Below are 16,176 nucleotides of genomic sequence, written 5' to 3'. Positions count from 1 at the left end.
TTCAACACTTTACCCACTAAGGGATATCCAATAAAGCTCTCTAACCAGTCTGTCATATTTTTCCAGAGACAGAATTTCGACGTCATAAACAAATTTTGTAGTCAACAAGTAGCACGTAGTCAATTCCTGGTGACCTCATTATCTCCTTCCACTAACGACGTGGTCCGTAAGCATCCATTAGAGCCCGCAACTTTGAAGCAGTTGGCAAACGTGAAATACCATTCTACAGGGGTTCAGTAGGGGTGGAACAGTTCCATTCATCGATCGAGCGACGCCTGGCGCCACGGCGGCCCCAAAGTGAAAAGAGACGCCGAGGGAGCGAGTGGCCCGCTCCTCTTCGACGCCTCTTGCAGAGCCACTGTCAAAAGAAATCATGAAGAGAACGTGAACGTTATACGACCAGGAAGTGGTATGGGATTCTCAGCGGTGTCCAGGTCGATCACCATGTGAGTGTTGCGGCCATTAAGTGTTGAAAAGAACCTGGTTGGCGTTCAAGAAAAGTATGGACTAGTGAGGAATCGATTTCTAACGTGATAGCATGGGGGTAACGTTGGGGTAAGTATCCAATAGAAAATTATTAATTATTAATTAACATCCCCACAAATAACCTCATAAGAAGAATCCCTAGACTTTCTCAGTCTGCATGGCATGATTGATTCTAGTAAGAAGAAAAATCATTTATATTCGAATTCGACCGACCTTGTTTCGCTTATCGACCATGATGTATCTTACACGGCACCCTCATTTTAACATACTCATTAGCGAGCTACGTTATACAAAATGATTTTATTTTTCATAATTACGTACGTAAAACACATTTTGATTAATCCTTACGCCAATGCTACGTCAGAGACATTATATGTTCGAATGATTGTTACATGTTTGAATAATTATATCTTGTATTTTTCCACTCAAAAATAAAACAAGGTATTGTCGAATCGTTTAATTATGTATTTAAAAAATTCGTTTCACGGTGTCTGGAAAATTGTACGTTGAACAGATATCCTGTTTTATTTAATGACGCTAAGAGTTGTATCCTTTTTAGCCTTTAAGGATAATAAGATACAGAGAGTGGCGATGTGTTATCGGAACGGTTGAAAATCGATGAAGAATAATAAAAAAGTTCTTAAACTAAAATTATTCTCGATGGTTATTGTAGCCGAGGTCTATGTGTATATCATTCTATATTTAAACTGCTCTAACCTCACATTTTCTTTATGTCGATGCACTCTGATTAATGTATGTCGTAATAGGTATGTCTTAAGGAAAAAAGCCAGTTTGAACGATAGCAAGATATTCGCTATAAAAGCACGAATTTATTAATAGACAGTCTAAAATTATGCTGGTTCACGTCTTCGTGGATTCGTAAATTTCATGTACGTATCGCGCGCCTCAGGCCAATACGCACGTACCTAGGAAGTACTTAACCTTAAAAATAAGGAAGCACTGTAATGTCTTTCCTTAGGAAATTAACCTTTCTTTAATTGTATCACGAATATAACATCTTTTCAAGCTATTGGCACAGTAACATGAACCCTGAATATGATACCACTTCCACGCTGTAATGTGGACGTCGAAGAATTTTGTAGTAGTTAAAATAATTAAATTTTTGATAATTTCGAATTTACTATTATACGCAAAGAAACATGAAAATATCGCAGGAAATATGTTCTCGGTATTTAATCGTTGTAGGCTGAAATTTATGAGTTTTCTGTAAGGTCGATCAATTTGAAAAGAGGTTACGATTATGATCAAAGTTGGCGCTGCTTTTGAATAAAGAAAAATGGATTCCTTAATGTTGAATTTTTTGTCGCGATGGGATCGGAATATATTTAGTAGGGCAGAAATGCGATCGACCCGTGAACCGGGACACGTAGAACGATGCGTAGTGACCTAATCAATTCGTCCTTCGTGTACGCGTACTAACACCGTTGATAATTAACTCCCTAGGAAAGACTTGTCCGCTCGTTTAGTCATCGCGCTTCACTAGTTCGTGCGTCGGGACGCTGAAAGGAGTTTATTTCGCGATGCAGGTAGGTGTAGTCAGACACGTAAAAGCAGTCATAAATTTTTAGAATAAATTCCACGAGAGAATTACTCAAGGAATTTGGAATTGGAGTTAAATAAACTCGAGGTTAAAGGGAAATAGACAGAAGATCTTTTTATGTCGGGTATATATTTTTTCTGACGATGAGGTTATTGTACACTGATTCAAGATGAAGAAGAAAAACATTTGTTCGGCTTGGTAGTCCAGAGGAGCGTGAAGCATCGTTCTGAGAACAAAGGAGGAACCTCGCGAAACTAGTGAAATATTTTATTCAGCCGAATTGACTTTCTTGTTCATTTTCAGTGCTCGTAAGCAATAATAGTGAAAAATGGCGTCTGGGTTACCGAGCGTCCATCAGAAGAAACTGGGACCGGCGCCGATAGCATCCTTCGAAGATCTCTCCGACGAGGTGGAAAACGTGAGTTGAGAGAGTTCTCAAGTTCCTTCGAAGTCCACACGACCTACTTCACTCTTTATTCTTGTCTCTCAATCGAGGAACCCCTTCAAAATTCATTTCCGATCCGGCGAACTCCTAGCGGGATAACGACTCGCGGAGAGTGTCCACTGTCGTCTACTCTCCTTCACCATTCGGCACTCCAATAGGATTCTCGGATTTTGATGCAGGGCGAAGCGGCAAGCCGAATGCCCGGTATCGTCGAAGTATCGACGCCCGGAAGCTCACTGAAGACACCGAGCACGCCGAGGATCGACATAAGCCGGGCGAGCAGTTCCTCTCACCATGAGGACAGCAACAACTCGAGAGAATCCTCTCCGGAGAGAGAATTACTTGCTGGTAAAGAATATTAAGTTATGAGAAGTTTTAGATGAGGATTGGATGACTGACCTAACCTCAAATTATTTTAATAAATATTTACAGGCATTGAACCTCCTCCTGGTAGCAAGCTGAACCTGGGATACAAGGAGGATGTGCAGGATCTACGATCATCTACTGAGGAACTGGATCTTCATGATCCTGTTCACGAGCAGGACCTCAGACGAGACTCCAAGAAGATGGCACGTAAACGGAAAGAAGATGGGACTCAATCTGAATACGGTGGCATCAAGCAACTGCAGGATAGGGAACGTAAGGATAGTAACTGCTCCGAAATTATACTGCTGAACATCAGTGGTAGGACCTCCAGGTTGTCTTCCGTTGGTAGTCAGGGTTCTGGTGTCTCTGGGAAGCTATCGGTTGTCTCTGCCACTTCTTCTAGGTATGTGATAATGTGATGGTAATAGCCAGTGAATGGATTTCCTATGTTCCGTGAATGGAATCGTTTATGCTTTATTTACATGTCACATTTTAATGAGATGGTTATAGCTTTTAGTCGTACTGTATTCGGTAACGCATCCCAGTGAATTGTTCAAGGTCGCCGAGTCCGCACAAGTGTCTCCTGGAAACGTCATTTTGCGGTAGCAAACCGACCTTGGCGGATAACTTGATCGAGCCCTCGAAACCAGAAACAGATGATCTTGAAAAGATTCTCCTGCAACGAGAAGCTGATACCACCAAGGCTCTTATACCGGAGAGTATAAAAGTACCGATAATCGAGGGTAACCTGAAGCCTGATCCATTGGATAAGCCGAGGAGAAGAGGTCGCGAGGAGAGGAAGGAAATCTTCAAAAGAGAAGTGGAAATAACGAAGAGAGTTTTAGAGAGGGTCAACATCGACGTAAGTCCATAAGTCCATGCACCATGCACTATTTTAAGGAATCCAGAGTAAGTTCCTTGTAATTCTCAACCTGGACAGGTTCCTATCATTAAGAAACAATCGGAGCCGCCGAACAAGAATGCTCTGGAGGTTCAAAAACCAGCAACCCTTGATCTGAACGACAAGAGAAAAAAGCCGCAGAACTTTAAGGAAATCGTGCAAACACCACCAACCTCGAGCGGCGCGACGGGAAGTCCAAAATTACCTAGACATCAGAAAGTACGAGAACTAGAGGGTTCCAGGACGCCTAGTCCTTCCTCTGTATCCAGGAAGAGTAGCTTCGCATCCTTGTTCAAGGTCAGAACCGATAGCAGTGCCCTGAGTCCAGAGTCACCAACGCCAAGCATTAAACCACGTAGAAGTCTAACCTCAAAAATCAAGGACACCACTGAGAGTCTTAGAAGCAGATCCAAGTCTAGAGAAAGAGTCTCGATCGAACGAAGCTCCACCCTGAAGAAGGATTCGAAGAACAAAGGTGTCTTCTCGTCCACCCTGAGCCTCTTCAAAAAGCGTGAGAGGAAGAAGAGCTGCGACGATGCTGCTGGTACTCCGATTGACGGTGAACATCCTTCTCTGGAAAGCATCGGAAACGTGGAGTTTACATTTAATACAGAGAGGGATAAGAAGAAGGATGACTCTATCTTCATCAGCCTTCACGCCGACGATAGAAATTACGAGGAGGCTCTGCCGTCGGAGAGCGTCTCCATACCATTGGAAACTCCGACGAAGCTCTTGGATGAGTATGAATCGGAGCCACGACCTGGAAAAATCATTACCGAGGCTTCTATAGAACACAGATCCTCGAATCAAATCAGGACGGAGGCCAAGATAGAGAGTACCACGTCGCGAACTACCTCAAAGGAAAATCAAATGTCTCAGAGTGCTTCAAAAGAGTCTCAAATTTCGAAAGGTTCATCTAAGGAGTCAAAAGTCGAAACACCGAAGACCCAAATAAGGGATTCTGAGATCCCGGACACTGCCGTGTCGAAATCTGGGTCTAACGAGAGTAATAGGGTAATGTCAGAGCTGCAATTGTCAAATAGCTCATTGAAGGACTCGATAGGTAAGAGACCGGAAGTTGTGAAGCCGAAGCGAAAGAGCAAGGAGGCCCAGAAAACAGAGCCTCCAGAACTAATATCTGATGATATATCGCAAAAGACTGAGATCAATGGCAACGAACCTTCTTCCACCCAGATGATCAAGGAGGTTAAAAAGTCTGATGCCTTCGAGGATTCTTTAAAAGTCACTGATGGTCTTGTCAAGACGCCTTCTGTAGTGTCCGACCTGGATCATAACAGCTCTGAGTCGGAGAGGGATTCCGAGATTGAATTCATCAGGAACAAGGCAGAAAAAGTAGCTGAGGAACTTCCTGACGAGAGGAAGGGACTCTTCTACGAGGAAAGTTTCGAAGAGGATCTTCCTTACGTGCCGACGACCTTGCCTCTCGAGAAGAGTGTCGCTCTGCCTATGCTACCAGTGAAACAACGACTTCAGGAAGTAAGGTGAGTCATTAATTTTGACACGGCAATGACTTGAATAACTACTATCATTCTCAAGAGAAAAAAATTCTTAATCTATGTAATAAAGATAAGAAACCTTTTTAAAAAATTACTTTATCCACATCCTCAGGACCATTCCAATCGAGCGACCTCGATCAACGACGCCGATAAATCCGACATTACTCGACGAGTTCGTCATGCACACGTCCTTGGATGAGCGTCGAGTCGAGAAGATGAAGATATCTCTTCCCCGGGAGGACAGTTTCAAACTAAAGAGTCCCAGGAAGCAAGCAGCAAATACTTTCAGTGAATTCGCTGGAAAGGTTCCTGACGGCGGCAGAAGAAACGCCGGGAAATCACCAAGTCCCCCGCCGTTACCACCTCGTGCACCATCAAGACCAACGAACTGGATAAACTTTGAGGAGATTCCAGAGAGGCGTAAGGCCCCAAAGAGGATCCAAACAATCCCACGATCGGATGACGATGCTAAGGGTGGCTATAGCTACGTCCAACCGGAAGAATGTCGATGCGAGTGTCACGAGGAGTCCAGAAGGGCGTCTATGAGAGAGAGGACCACTTGCACAAGTAACGGAGAACGTCCTTGCAACGGAGAAAACTGCACGGTACCCACAAGTTCCGGCGACCGTGCCAGCATCGTCAGGTAAAGAAATTGGGTACGATTTTGACGAGAAACAAAGTGTTAATCATTCAAGTACGATCTTTGAAGACATTAGTGATGAGTAGAAGTTTGTTTCTGTACTTTCAGTGACAGCTCGTTGGAGTGTAGTCTGAGTATCGAGGACCCTGGGACTCAGGCTCTTCTGGGCCCAATGAAACCATTCGGGATGGACTTGGATCTAAGATCGAATCGGTCCAGCATCATATCGCAAGAGGAGACTGACGAGGTGCATCAGTAAATCACCGAACAGCATTCGGCTGAAATTTCTTCCAAATCTTCTTGCCTAGCTATGGAGATAACTAAGATGAAGACATACGTAATAGATATTTGTTCGATAAATCTTATCAATTTGTTTTTCAGTGACCATAAAAAGTTCAAAGTCACAGAGACAACGTGAGAAGATCTATGAACTAGTTTCTTTTTATCTCAGTCATCTTCTTAGCAAAGCCTGAACTTCTTTGCTCATTTGCACACGTTGACCTTCCTTCGTAACCCGGTAAACAGTCCTAAGTTTTAGCATGTCCATTGAAAATCTAGTCACAGCTAATAATGTCGACTTTCTTCACTATACACGTACGGGATGGTCCATAAAAAACTTTTACTCATTACAGAGACGTCCCCGTGTCTAACTAAAATGTTAAGCCATTTATCTTAATATATTGATACACATTTATTGGCCGTGATTAAATTTCCAAAAGACTAAGGACAATTCCCGTGCGTTTCTTTTATATCGAGAGATAAATAACATTGAAATCATTTTATTTATCTCTCTGATTCTTTAACGAAAGTATCGATCACTCGTTACACATCCGTTTCCAGTTACGTATCAACCCCGTGATTTTTCTTACGGCACGTTGGTGTTATAAACCTTGCATTACCTTGTTTTGTATCTTCTATACTTAGTAATGCTAATGAGAGATTTAATTATTCTGACTTTGCACGTGGCACTGTAAAGTATACATATATACACACGAAACGAAATGGTTACGGTGAAAGTAAGAATTTTACGTAAGACGTTATTGTCGCCTAAAAAATTTTTCAAAGGAAATGAAAAAAGTCAAATTCATTCACTTTGCCGTACAGCCATTCTATAATGTGCGTCTGGTACCGAGTGCGATTACTCAGACGTTAAAAAGCGACCTGCGCAATCATAAAGAATTCACCGAAACGCATGTTATATCGTAATGTTATTAATTGTAATTATATTCTATTTTCTCCGCTCAAAGGATTACGTTTTCTTCGTAGTTTTGCTCTTCTACTGATAGACGTATTTTCTATGCGAGAAAACTATACTGTGTTCAAAACGAAGTACTTAATAAATATCGAGGCAGTATCTTTATCATCTGTTCGCGGTATACCAAGCGGGTTCATGAAAATAAAAATGGCGAGCCTGTATATTGTCGGTTATCGCTTTGTTTCTCATTGTGGAAGAATCTCGTGAAACTTTTTGAGTTTTGGCTCCAATGCGCCCGGCCAAGCTGGTGAATTTTTTTTCATTACTAAAAAGCAAAGCGAACAAGAGAAAAGAACGAGAATGAATGGATATAGTAACGTATTGTAAATGGAGTCAAATCTTGCACTCGTTTGGTATACAAGAATTCTTCGAGTTTCTAAATGAATCGCGTACCGGAATTGATTGAAACCCAAAGAGCCATTTTTGTGTCACCTGCTCTAAATAATAATTAATGAAAACTATAATTTAGCTATGCTACAAAATAAAATAATGCCAAGAAGTAAGGACACGAACGGTATAACGATATAGATTGATATATCTTCTCAAAATGGCCGACTTTTTTTTCTGAGAGGCGTTACTATAGGTGAGAATTTAGGAAGTCTTACTATGAGGAAAAGTATGAGAGTCTAAGGCCCCAAAATGGATATCCCAAGGAATCCCTGGGTTGCTGTAGCTAGTGTACCATAGATATAAAGAAGGAGAACCTTTTTTTAGATTTTGATGTTTAGCTAATGAAAATTTTGAAATATATTAATAAACGTGCCCTGGGCTGCCCGTACGCTTCGTCGAACTTTCCATTAATAAGAATTTATTTAAAAAAAAAACAAGGAAAGGATAAACTTGAAAAACTCGTCGACATAGAATTTTTTTCGAAAAATTTTTCATTCTTCATATAACGAGACTTTATGCGGGGTTACTCAAGATGCATGGGTCTTGAAATAAAATGGTGCATCCTAGCATATTAAACAGTTACTTCGACGAGTTATGGCTTTTTCTATTTTTTCCCTACTCCTTTTTATGTGAAATTCTTACATTTTCACAATCAACCTCGCTACTCGTGAAAAATTCGTGATACGTCAGCGCAATAATTGTAACTTAGCGTTCGTGTACAGACTCATGTCCCTTTCGACCTTTTCCTACAGTCCAAGAAAAAAAAAGAAGGAATTAAGTATATATTATTCCTACAAAATCCTTTTTCTAACCTTTTCCAGGCGAATATTATAAAAGTAACTTGAGAGCCTGGTCTTGTCTAAGAATTTACCTGACTATTTCAGGTTAGGTCAAAGGTTTCGAACGTGCAAGTGAAAGCTTACACGTACTGCACGGTAGTCTGGGAAAAGACGCCGAGGAGTAATAAGTAAAAGCTAATGAAATGAGTTTAAAGGTAAATTTAAAAAATCGATCCGATCGAGACGGCGGCTATACTTGAACCCTCTAGCAATATGTGAATATTCGTGATTATTTTTAAGACGTAAGAATTACGAGAACAAGAAAAAAATAAGCAAGATATTTAAATGTTTCTAATGTTATGTACATAAAATTATCGAAAGAAATACATTTTCAAAGTGCTAACGTATATTAATATATTATATCAGACACATTATACACGTACCATACGAAGAGACGTTGGACAACCTCATGTTCGGGAAATAAAATATTTGTGTTTTAATGAGTGGCCTCAAATCATTTACAATAATGACATTCGCCACGATCTTCACTTAATCATCAAACGGTTGAAGGATGTGAACTAAAAAGTCACTAGCACATATAGAATATATCAGTTAAGATGCACGTTTACGATTCGCGGTGAATCGGTGTATAATTTCGACACAATGGCTAAAACGTATTGCAGTACTATCTTTTTTATTGCCAATTATTGGAAGTTTACATATCCATTTTGGATTCCACGTGTTTCTCGCCATAGATTTTCGAACTTACAGGAGTAAGTATTTGGAGTTCGGCATAGGCGTGTTCCCGGTCGTAGGGCCCTGTCAGTCTTCCGCTTTCCGGCTCTAACGGAATTTTTTGAATTCCACGCCCCCTAGTAAACTTATCCCGAACTACCGTAGGCGGTTTCGTGGTTTAAATTCTCGTTCCAAACGTGCATCTTAACCGATACACTCTGTATAAATCCAACGAAGCCATTTAATGACATTTAAATTAATTTGTCATTTTTATTAAACGCTTGTTACACAAAGCCAATCAATTGTCAGTAGCATCCAATTTAATTGTCATTGTTGGAATCATGGTTAGCCGTTTTAACAGGTACCAAAAATACATCACTAACGTGAGTTCTGCTATCAACTTTTATTCCTGATGATTTTTCATTGTCTCTTGCAGACAAAGTTAGTGGTGCCGTTTCTTCCCGCAGTAAGATTGTCGCTGTCGTCGTAGAATTCGTGTCTTGCATTGATTGCTAAATATACCATAAAATTGTTACGATTGAATGACACTTATTAATTCGATTATTATCTTTCCCATTACCTGCATTACGTTTATTAAAAACAAAAATGCCAGAAGGGTCAATGCACTAAGTGCAGCTCCACTTCCATGACCACTGCCTCCTTTCCCACTGCCCTTGTAACTGATACAATATTTCTCTTAATCATTATCCTTGCGATAACCATACATTAATTTTTCTTTACGTTACCTGTGCTTGTATCCATGATCGTATGATCCACTTGGACCACTGTGATAACGATCCATGGCTGTGGATGGCGTCCCAGAGAAACCACCAAAGTTCATTAAGGACTTGAAAGTCATCTGAAAGTGATGCAAACGAAAGCGTAACGTGTAAGTCTATTTTTTATGTATTATTTTTCTAATATCCATTGTCTGGTCTGGACAAATTGACGAGACTCAAGATTTTACTGGACAATAAAGTTGTTTGAATTACGTTCAAGTTTCACCCGGATGTGTCTTCGATTATGTTGCAACTATCGCGGACGTTGCGAATTATGGAATTTAGACTGAGATTGCACCAAAATTGCACGCTCTGCACAGAGGACACAACTTTCTCTGACAAGGTCCGAGAAATTACTGTTTTGTCATACTACTGTTTAGGTGGATCCTTCGTGTTCATTGTCAGGTCACGCATGGCGCTGCGTCTTTACAGTTTACGCTTGTTGGCGACACTGGAAGCGTGAATTTTCACAGTTCCTTGAATCGTCGCTTCGCTGCGTCAAAATCGAATTATGTGTAATTGCATGTCTAACTACAGGCAGAGCCTTGTAAGTCGTGTAGAAATAGCAGGAAATGTAGTTGTAAATATAAATTGTAATTTTTAGGAATTTTTTTTTCTAAGAAATAACAATATTTTGATAGCGCTTTTTTATTGGATGCTCAAGTTACAATCATACTAATGCACATACATACAACTTATAGCCTAGTTGAATTCTACATGAAGTGATCTATATAGGTATAGTTAGCTACGATAAACTCCCAGCCATTTAATAATATATACAGTAGATAATTTCGAGTGGGTGATTAAAAAAAAAACGAAATAAGTTTGAAGAACGAAAAAAAATAAAGAATATCCTGAGATATTAACTCGTAAGAATGTCGGGAGGTCTTTCCTTGTGAAACTCGCGCAACCGTCGCATTGAGATTTGAGCAAGTTATGATTTTCGATTCAAATTTTTTTTTTAATTATTTTAAAATATTTTTAATATTCTTTTATTTTGTATTTACGATGCGGTCGTACGAGATTCTTCGAACCATCGGAATTACCTAGCCTTTCATTGCCGTCAACTCTAAGCTCGTCTTCTCCCATGAAAACGAATATTACTAATTCTTAATTATTAATATTATTATGATTACCTAAGGCGATTAAAATGTGTAAAAAATGAGAAAGCTATAAAGGACGCAGAATTTTTTAAATACTGCCACTCACGGGATATTCTCGCCTTCGAAAAAACTGTATTCCAAAAGTTCGTGTCGCTTGTATTCGTTGGAATCGTGAAATTTTGAATTATGAAAATGCCAGTTTCTTTCCCCTTACAAAATTTCATTGTCAAGCATTATTAGTGCTCGGTTAATAAAGACTCTCATATTTCGCTTAATATCGCTGTTGACGAGTACAAGTGTCCTCGTTCTTAAATTTTACTACAATAAATATAAATAAATAATATTAACGTAGTATCGACACTTAGCTGAACTTAAATGCCACATTAAGTTTACCTAAGTTTCAAGTCTTGTTCAGTCTACTTCTACGAAAAGTGTTTTTACCTATAAAAAAAAGGAAGAAGTTACGAATCTCCAATTTTACTCTCTCTCTCTCTCTCTCTCTCTCTCTCTCTCTCTCTCTCTCTCTCTTTCAAAGTGGCAGACAAGACTAACTAACAGAAGAAATGGAAAATTTCACATTACACTTGTCAGCGGCAATATGGTACCAGTATGTAAAAAGCTTTTTGTGTATTACAGACAAATTTTCAAACCTTTTCCATTTTTTTCTTATTCATCGACAGAAGAATGTATACGATCGTATAGCCAGAGCACGGGAACAAAGAAGAGTACCAAGAAAGAGTAAAATTGAAGATTCGTAGGTTCCTCGAGAAAAAGAAAAAACAAAAAGTGCTTAAACATTTGTCAAAAACACACAAAGATACGATGAATCTTTGACGAGTCAGCGTTAAAATATTGTACGACAAAATTCCTCAATTTCCCTATTTCCCTTTTTTTCTGCAAATTAGCCTTGCCGTTGTCACTTCGAGTTCGACTCAAAAATCTAATATATATATTATAATCCTTGAGCCAACCTCAGGCACGCTACGACGAGTCCATTCAAACAGCGTTACAATCCAGGAAGAGCGTTCTGCAATCTTCGCCAGAACGACCGCGTCTTCCGGCCTCATAAAGTGCTTCAAAACCGACGCCACTTTGCCTCTGTAGAAGATAGCTTGTCGCGTACCTAAGAATAGTACAAAAATATTAATTGCGACCATCCATTTTCGTATGAACAGTCCAAGTGGACCTGAGACTTTAAAATCAACAAAATCACTCACGATCCCAATTGACAAAAGATGGATGATGTTCCTTGGGTATCAGCTACACATTCGGCACTGGCTTCACAAAGGGCCCGTTCGGCACATCCTCGTTGACCTTCGTCTTCGGCACGTCCTACGCTACTGAATGACTTCAAGGAACGTACGTAGCCCTTGAATAAGTAAATAAAATTCTAGTTAAATCTTCTCTCATTTTTTTTAGGCACTGCTTTATAAAAATATTTCAATTAATTAAATACCTTGGCCATGGAAATGGAAGCTACTGCAGCCTCGGAAATGGAATCGCGACGTCCCAGCGAACGTGCTGCCATCGAACGATGCGAGAATGAAGTCTTAAGAGCATCGAGCAGATTGACAACGATGCTTATGAACTGTTGCGTATAAAAAGTTCGTAGGTTAGATTAGGCGGTATACAAATTTATGGAACAGAAAATTTCAATACTTTTCTACATGGTCAACAGTCGTTCAACGTATATATACTTGTTTGTGTAATTGACAGCTGATGTATAATGTGAAAAAGCGTCTCTATTGCATATATATATATACACGCAAAGCAAATGGTTCACGACAATTTCCAGTTTCTTAATTTCGTACTAACCTCGGATGCTTGCTTAGCCATGACAGCAACCTGATCAGGATCTCTGCCCTGTCCTAGAAATGCGCCCAGCACCGCTGTCAATATTCCCTAAACAACCGACACCAGCCATATGTGTTGCAAGTCCAAATTTTGATAATTATTTACAAACGAATTCGATACCCTAGAGCAACGTATTTTACATTTATGATATCTCATAACAAAAAAAAATGTTAAAAAGAGAATAAAAAAAATAAGTAAAATACGTTGCCAGCCACGTAAGTGCTTCTCACGCATTTTCATCGGAGACTCAGGATAAAGCAACAGTGTAAAAGCAAAATTTGCGTGTAGTGTGTAATGCGTGCACTGATAAAAGCCAAAACGTTATTCTAAAGTCAAGAAAAGAATTACGTCGAGTTTAGTAAAGAGATAATTTCTTCACGACATAGAAAAGAATTCAATTCTACTAGAATTGTACTAGCTATCATTTTTTGTTTACATTTCTTTCACAGATAACCCTGTCACTTTCGTACCAGCAAGAAGAGAAAGTACAGTGCAAGTACCTGCATTGGGCTGCTCTGATTGTCGACCTTGTCGATGCCATCTACAGACTGTTGAGGTCCTCCTAAAAGGGCAGTGAGGACCCTAAGGCCTACGGACAGTAAATTGGCCCAGGGACTAGCTGGGACTCCTTCGTCGATTTCATTCTTGCTGGGACCAGCAATCCCACCAGCTTGGCCAAGTAGCATTTGCATGAGCATACCCAACATGCTGGACCATGAGAATGCACTGCCAGCACCTTCCTGTTAATTGGAAATAAGAATAACGTTAATCGCAATTTTGTTTTAAATATGAAAAATCAACGTAATTTTTTATAACATCAGGTTACTTGAATCTGATTGGTACTGATGTCATCCAAATCATCAAGAGCAACTTTCTTCATAGCGTTAGGCTTCTCAGCAAATTTTCGATCGTCTCGAACCTGCTGATATTGCTGAGGATATTGAGGCGAGTATTGAGGATGCTGGGGCAATGCAGATGCTTGTCCAAGGACAAGCGCCACAAGGCACAAGGATACGTATGTCTGGTATTGCATCCTGAAACAAAAATGTCGGACATCAAATTAACAAAGGATTGACCTCAACTGCGTAACCTGGTAAATACAGAAAGTAGGAGAAATCAGTAGAAATGCGAAAACGGTAAATGCACTATCAGGACCATCTCATCTGTACCCATTTGCAATGAGGTCCCGTTAAGAATTCCAACAATTTGCATCGAGTTACGGTAATTTTCAAAATTCAAAAAATATCTTCTCAAAATTTTTAAGGGATTTTCTAGCATTTTTTTTTCTCCACGCAGGATCCTTTGCTAATGAGTCAATCCTGTCCCTTTTGAAAGCTGATAACTACCGGAAATTCTTAAACCATTTTTTTTTTCAAAACCTCATTATCTTTTTCGATAGTGATGGAATTCACCGTTGACGTTGTCTGGTTATGAATTTTCGTCAAATTTATTTTTCAAACAATTTTTTCGATTTGATTTACACCAAGGAGCCTTGACCATGAAAGGAGGTCATGGCGGTTAAGGCCGTCTTAGTAAAACCACGGCAATCACTTGTTAACCCACTTTTGATCGGAAGGTTTATTGAACTCGCGGAGCACCGTTATTCGAAAAGGCGGTCGCGACCTACTGCCGCCGGTTTGTCGGAGAAAAAAAATATGACAACTTAAGAAAGGAATAGCACGAGAATATTTCTATGGGCCTCCCGAAACCCATTAACCATTACCTGTATTACCACTTTCTGTCAGTCGCGATTTCAGGATCGTCAACATTGACCCTGACACTCATTGTTCGGTTCTCTTCTTGATTCTCTCTTCGATGAAACGAATACTCGACACCATTTTGAAAATTCATTTTTTTTTACGCGAGCTAACCGAACTTCTTAATTAATTATCATCGCAGACATTTTGATTTGAGTGATTCTTGAAATTTCAAATAAATCTTTTTAATAGACTGTATTTTGAAAATGCTACGCGATATACGTAGGAATTATTGCCTAATGTGTTTCTAACTGTACTCTCATATCTGTCGAAGGTATTTACTACCTGCTCTCGGACGAGAGATAAAATAACTGTAGCCATTTTTTGTTAGTTGGTGAGGTCGCGAATTTTTCATAGTAAAGAAATTACCCGGAGAAACTTCAAAAGACGATTTTGCTACTCTAACAATATAAATGGATTTTTAAATTGTTCTTTCCCATTCAACAGAAAATTTCAAGAAGCAACGACCCGAAGTTAATTGAAAGAAAATTGGACTTGACTTCCGCAGTTTACAGTGTAACATGGAGCTTGACGTTTAGAGATAAGAGATTGTGAATAAAATAGAAAATTACTTAAAAATACAGAAACGATGTAATTTTTGATAATTTAATCTTAAACGTCGTTAAAAATTAATTTTTTATTCGAGTAACACGTAAGAAATTCAAAGTGTAAAATTAATATTGTTTTTTAAAAAAATTATCCAAACAGTAGTATACCCAAACGAATAAATATGTGAAAAATTATAAAGAGTCTTCAAGCATAAAAGTCTATCCGCAAAAGTGAAGAAAAAAAAATAGTATTCAAAAAAGTTATTATTAATTATTAAAAAGGGCTTGAGTACTCACTTAGTAAATTCCGGGTAGTTTTCCCTGACACTGACTCTCAGTTCTGAAGATGAAATTCCCGGCGGAGTCTTCTATATAGCCTGCGGTCTCCGTGGGGGTAAACCGTTCTGCCAATGAACACTCACCTTTGTAACTATTTTCAATGGAACTGACCAATCAGAAAGCACGATACGGAATTCCGAAGGACTACTTAGAGCATTTTTGAATTCAATTTTGTAATCACGACCCGGAGAGCAATCTGTTTTCAAACGTAATTCAAACTGATTTTACTTGAAAAGATTTACCCAGTGGCGTCAGTACATAATTATGACAAAGTTTCAATCCAAGAAAAAGAATCAATAGAACATTGACTCTCGAAAAGCATTATATACTTTCTTTTTTGTAGCAAGTGTAAACAAAACGTCTCTCGTGCCTTCTAGAACGCGCTGGTTAAATCTTGTTGTGTATTCGTGCATACGTGCACGAATTGAAAGTGCATATAGGCCAATGTTACTGCACGAGAGTATAACGAAGAGCAGCATTCTAGTAGATATTTCCATTGAAGCGTGTGAAATTTTACCAAATTGCGTCTCAATTTCAAGATCAATCCGTATCGAGTTCGATGGTCACATGTCCTTCGACAAACAAACAAAAAATACAATCTCAGTATAAAAGAACACAGATCAATTGTGTAATGAAGCATATCGATTGGTTGACTCAATAAAAAAAATGTTCCTTTTCACTAGTTTCGTTAGACTGACTGTACAGTTTTTATTATCATCGA

At 39.2% G+C, this 16,176-nt stretch overlaps 3 protein-coding genes across 11 annotated transcripts; 1 reads left to right on the top strand and 2 right to left on the bottom strand.

Moving 5' to 3' along the window:
- Positions 1–33: 33 nt before the first annotated feature.
- LOC107264171 lies at positions 34–8,747 on the top strand. 6 transcript variants are annotated; one of them, XM_015732146.2, is made up of 8 exons: positions 34–555; positions 2,351–2,465; positions 2,672–2,840; positions 2,925–3,261; positions 3,417–3,720; positions 3,799–5,261; positions 5,389–5,919; positions 6,025–8,747. In XM_015732146.2, exons 2-8 carry the CDS (start codon positions 2,376–2,378, stop codon positions 6,173–6,175), a joined length of 3,045 nt encoding a protein of 1,014 aa, XP_015587632.1. In that variant the 5' UTR covers positions 34–555; positions 2,351–2,375; the 3' UTR covers positions 6,176–8,747. The 6 variants fall into 6 exon arrangements, with proteins under 6 accessions (XP_015587632.1, XP_015587636.1, XP_015587637.1 ...); XM_015732150.2 differs by having other exon boundaries at positions 35–555; positions 6,003–6,167; XM_015732151.2 differs by having other exon boundaries at positions 37–555; positions 5,389–5,932.
- A 238-nt stretch (positions 8,748–8,985) lies between these two features.
- Positions 8,986–10,353, bottom strand: LOC107264174. 2 transcript variants are annotated; one of them, XM_015732158.2, is made up of 4 exons: positions 10,068–10,353; positions 9,822–9,934; positions 9,656–9,755; positions 8,986–9,587 (listed from the first exon to the last, which is right to left on the bottom strand). In XM_015732158.2, exons 2-4 carry the CDS (start codon positions 9,932–9,934, stop codon positions 9,396–9,398), a joined length of 405 nt encoding a protein of 134 aa, XP_015587644.1. In that variant the 5' UTR covers positions 10,068–10,353; the 3' UTR covers positions 8,986–9,395. The 2 variants fall into 2 exon arrangements, with proteins under 2 accessions (XP_015587644.1, XP_015587645.1); XM_015732159.2 differs by having other exon boundaries at positions 10,081–10,353.
- A 133-nt stretch (positions 10,354–10,486) lies between these two features.
- On the bottom strand, positions 10,487–15,505 carry LOC107264391. Of its 3 annotated transcripts, XM_015732601.2 has the most exons (8): positions 15,414–15,505; positions 13,638–13,845; positions 13,312–13,551; positions 12,773–12,859; positions 12,414–12,545; positions 12,175–12,326; positions 11,929–12,080; positions 10,487–11,398 (listed from the first exon to the last, which is right to left on the bottom strand). In XM_015732601.2, exons 2-7 carry the CDS (start codon positions 13,842–13,844, stop codon positions 11,954–11,956), a joined length of 945 nt encoding a protein of 314 aa, XP_015588087.1. In that variant the 5' UTR covers position 13,845; positions 15,414–15,505; the 3' UTR covers positions 10,487–11,398; positions 11,929–11,953. The 3 variants fall into 3 exon arrangements, with proteins under 3 accessions (XP_015588087.1, XP_015588086.1, XP_015588088.1); XM_015732600.2 differs by lacking the exon at positions 10,487–11,398 and having other exon boundaries at positions 11,927–12,080; XM_015732602.2 differs by lacking the exons at positions 10,487–11,398; positions 12,773–12,859 and having other exon boundaries at positions 11,927–12,080.
- Positions 15,506–16,176: the final 671 nt, after the last annotated feature.

This window comes from Cephus cinctus, unplaced genomic scaffold (assembly GCF_000341935.2).
Source record: "Cephus cinctus unplaced genomic scaffold, Ccin1 Ccin1_scaffold0168, whole genome shotgun sequence".
Taxonomy (NCBI): Eukaryota; Metazoa; Arthropoda; class Insecta; order Hymenoptera; family Cephidae; genus Cephus; species Cephus cinctus.
The sequence above is the reverse complement of the archived record's forward strand: the minus strand, read 5'-3'. Positions and strand labels throughout refer to the sequence as shown.

Bases quoted from the DNA above. Each gene is read 5' to 3' on its own strand.
- LOC107264391 (XM_015732601.2), bottom strand. From the start codon at position 13,844: ATGCAATACCAGACATACGTATCCTTGTGCCTTGTGGCGCTTGTCCTT. The intron at 12,860-13,311 runs GTACTTGCACTG...TCGGTTGTTTAG, and splicing joins ATCAGAGCAGCCCAATGCAG to GGAATATTGACAGCGGTGCT. The intron at 12,546-12,772 runs GTTAGTACGAAA...TATACGCAACAG, and splicing joins TGGCTAAGCAAGCATCCGAG to TTCATAAGCATCGTTGTCAA.
- LOC107264174 (XM_015732158.2), bottom strand. From the start codon at position 9,934: ATGACTTTCAAGTCCTTAATGAACTTTGGTGGTTTCTCTGGGACGCCA. The intron at 9,756-9,821 runs GTAACGTAAAGA...ATATTGTATCAG, and splicing joins GATCATGGATACAAGCACAG to TTACAAGGGCAGTGGGAAAG. The intron at 9,588-9,655 runs GTAATGGGAAAG...TGGTATATTTAG, and splicing joins TTTTAATAAACGTAATGCAG to CAATCAATGCAAGACACGAA.
- LOC107264171 (XM_015732146.2), top strand. From the start codon at position 2,376: ATGGCGTCTGGGTTACCGAGCGTCCATCAGAAGAAACTGGGACCGGCG. The intron at 3,262-3,416 runs GTATGTGATAAT...GAATTGTTCAAG, and splicing joins GTCTCTGCCACTTCTTCTAG to GTCGCCGAGTCCGCACAAGT. The intron at 5,262-5,388 runs GTGAGTCATTAA...CCACATCCTCAG, and splicing joins CAACGACTTCAGGAAGTAAG to GACCATTCCAATCGAGCGAC.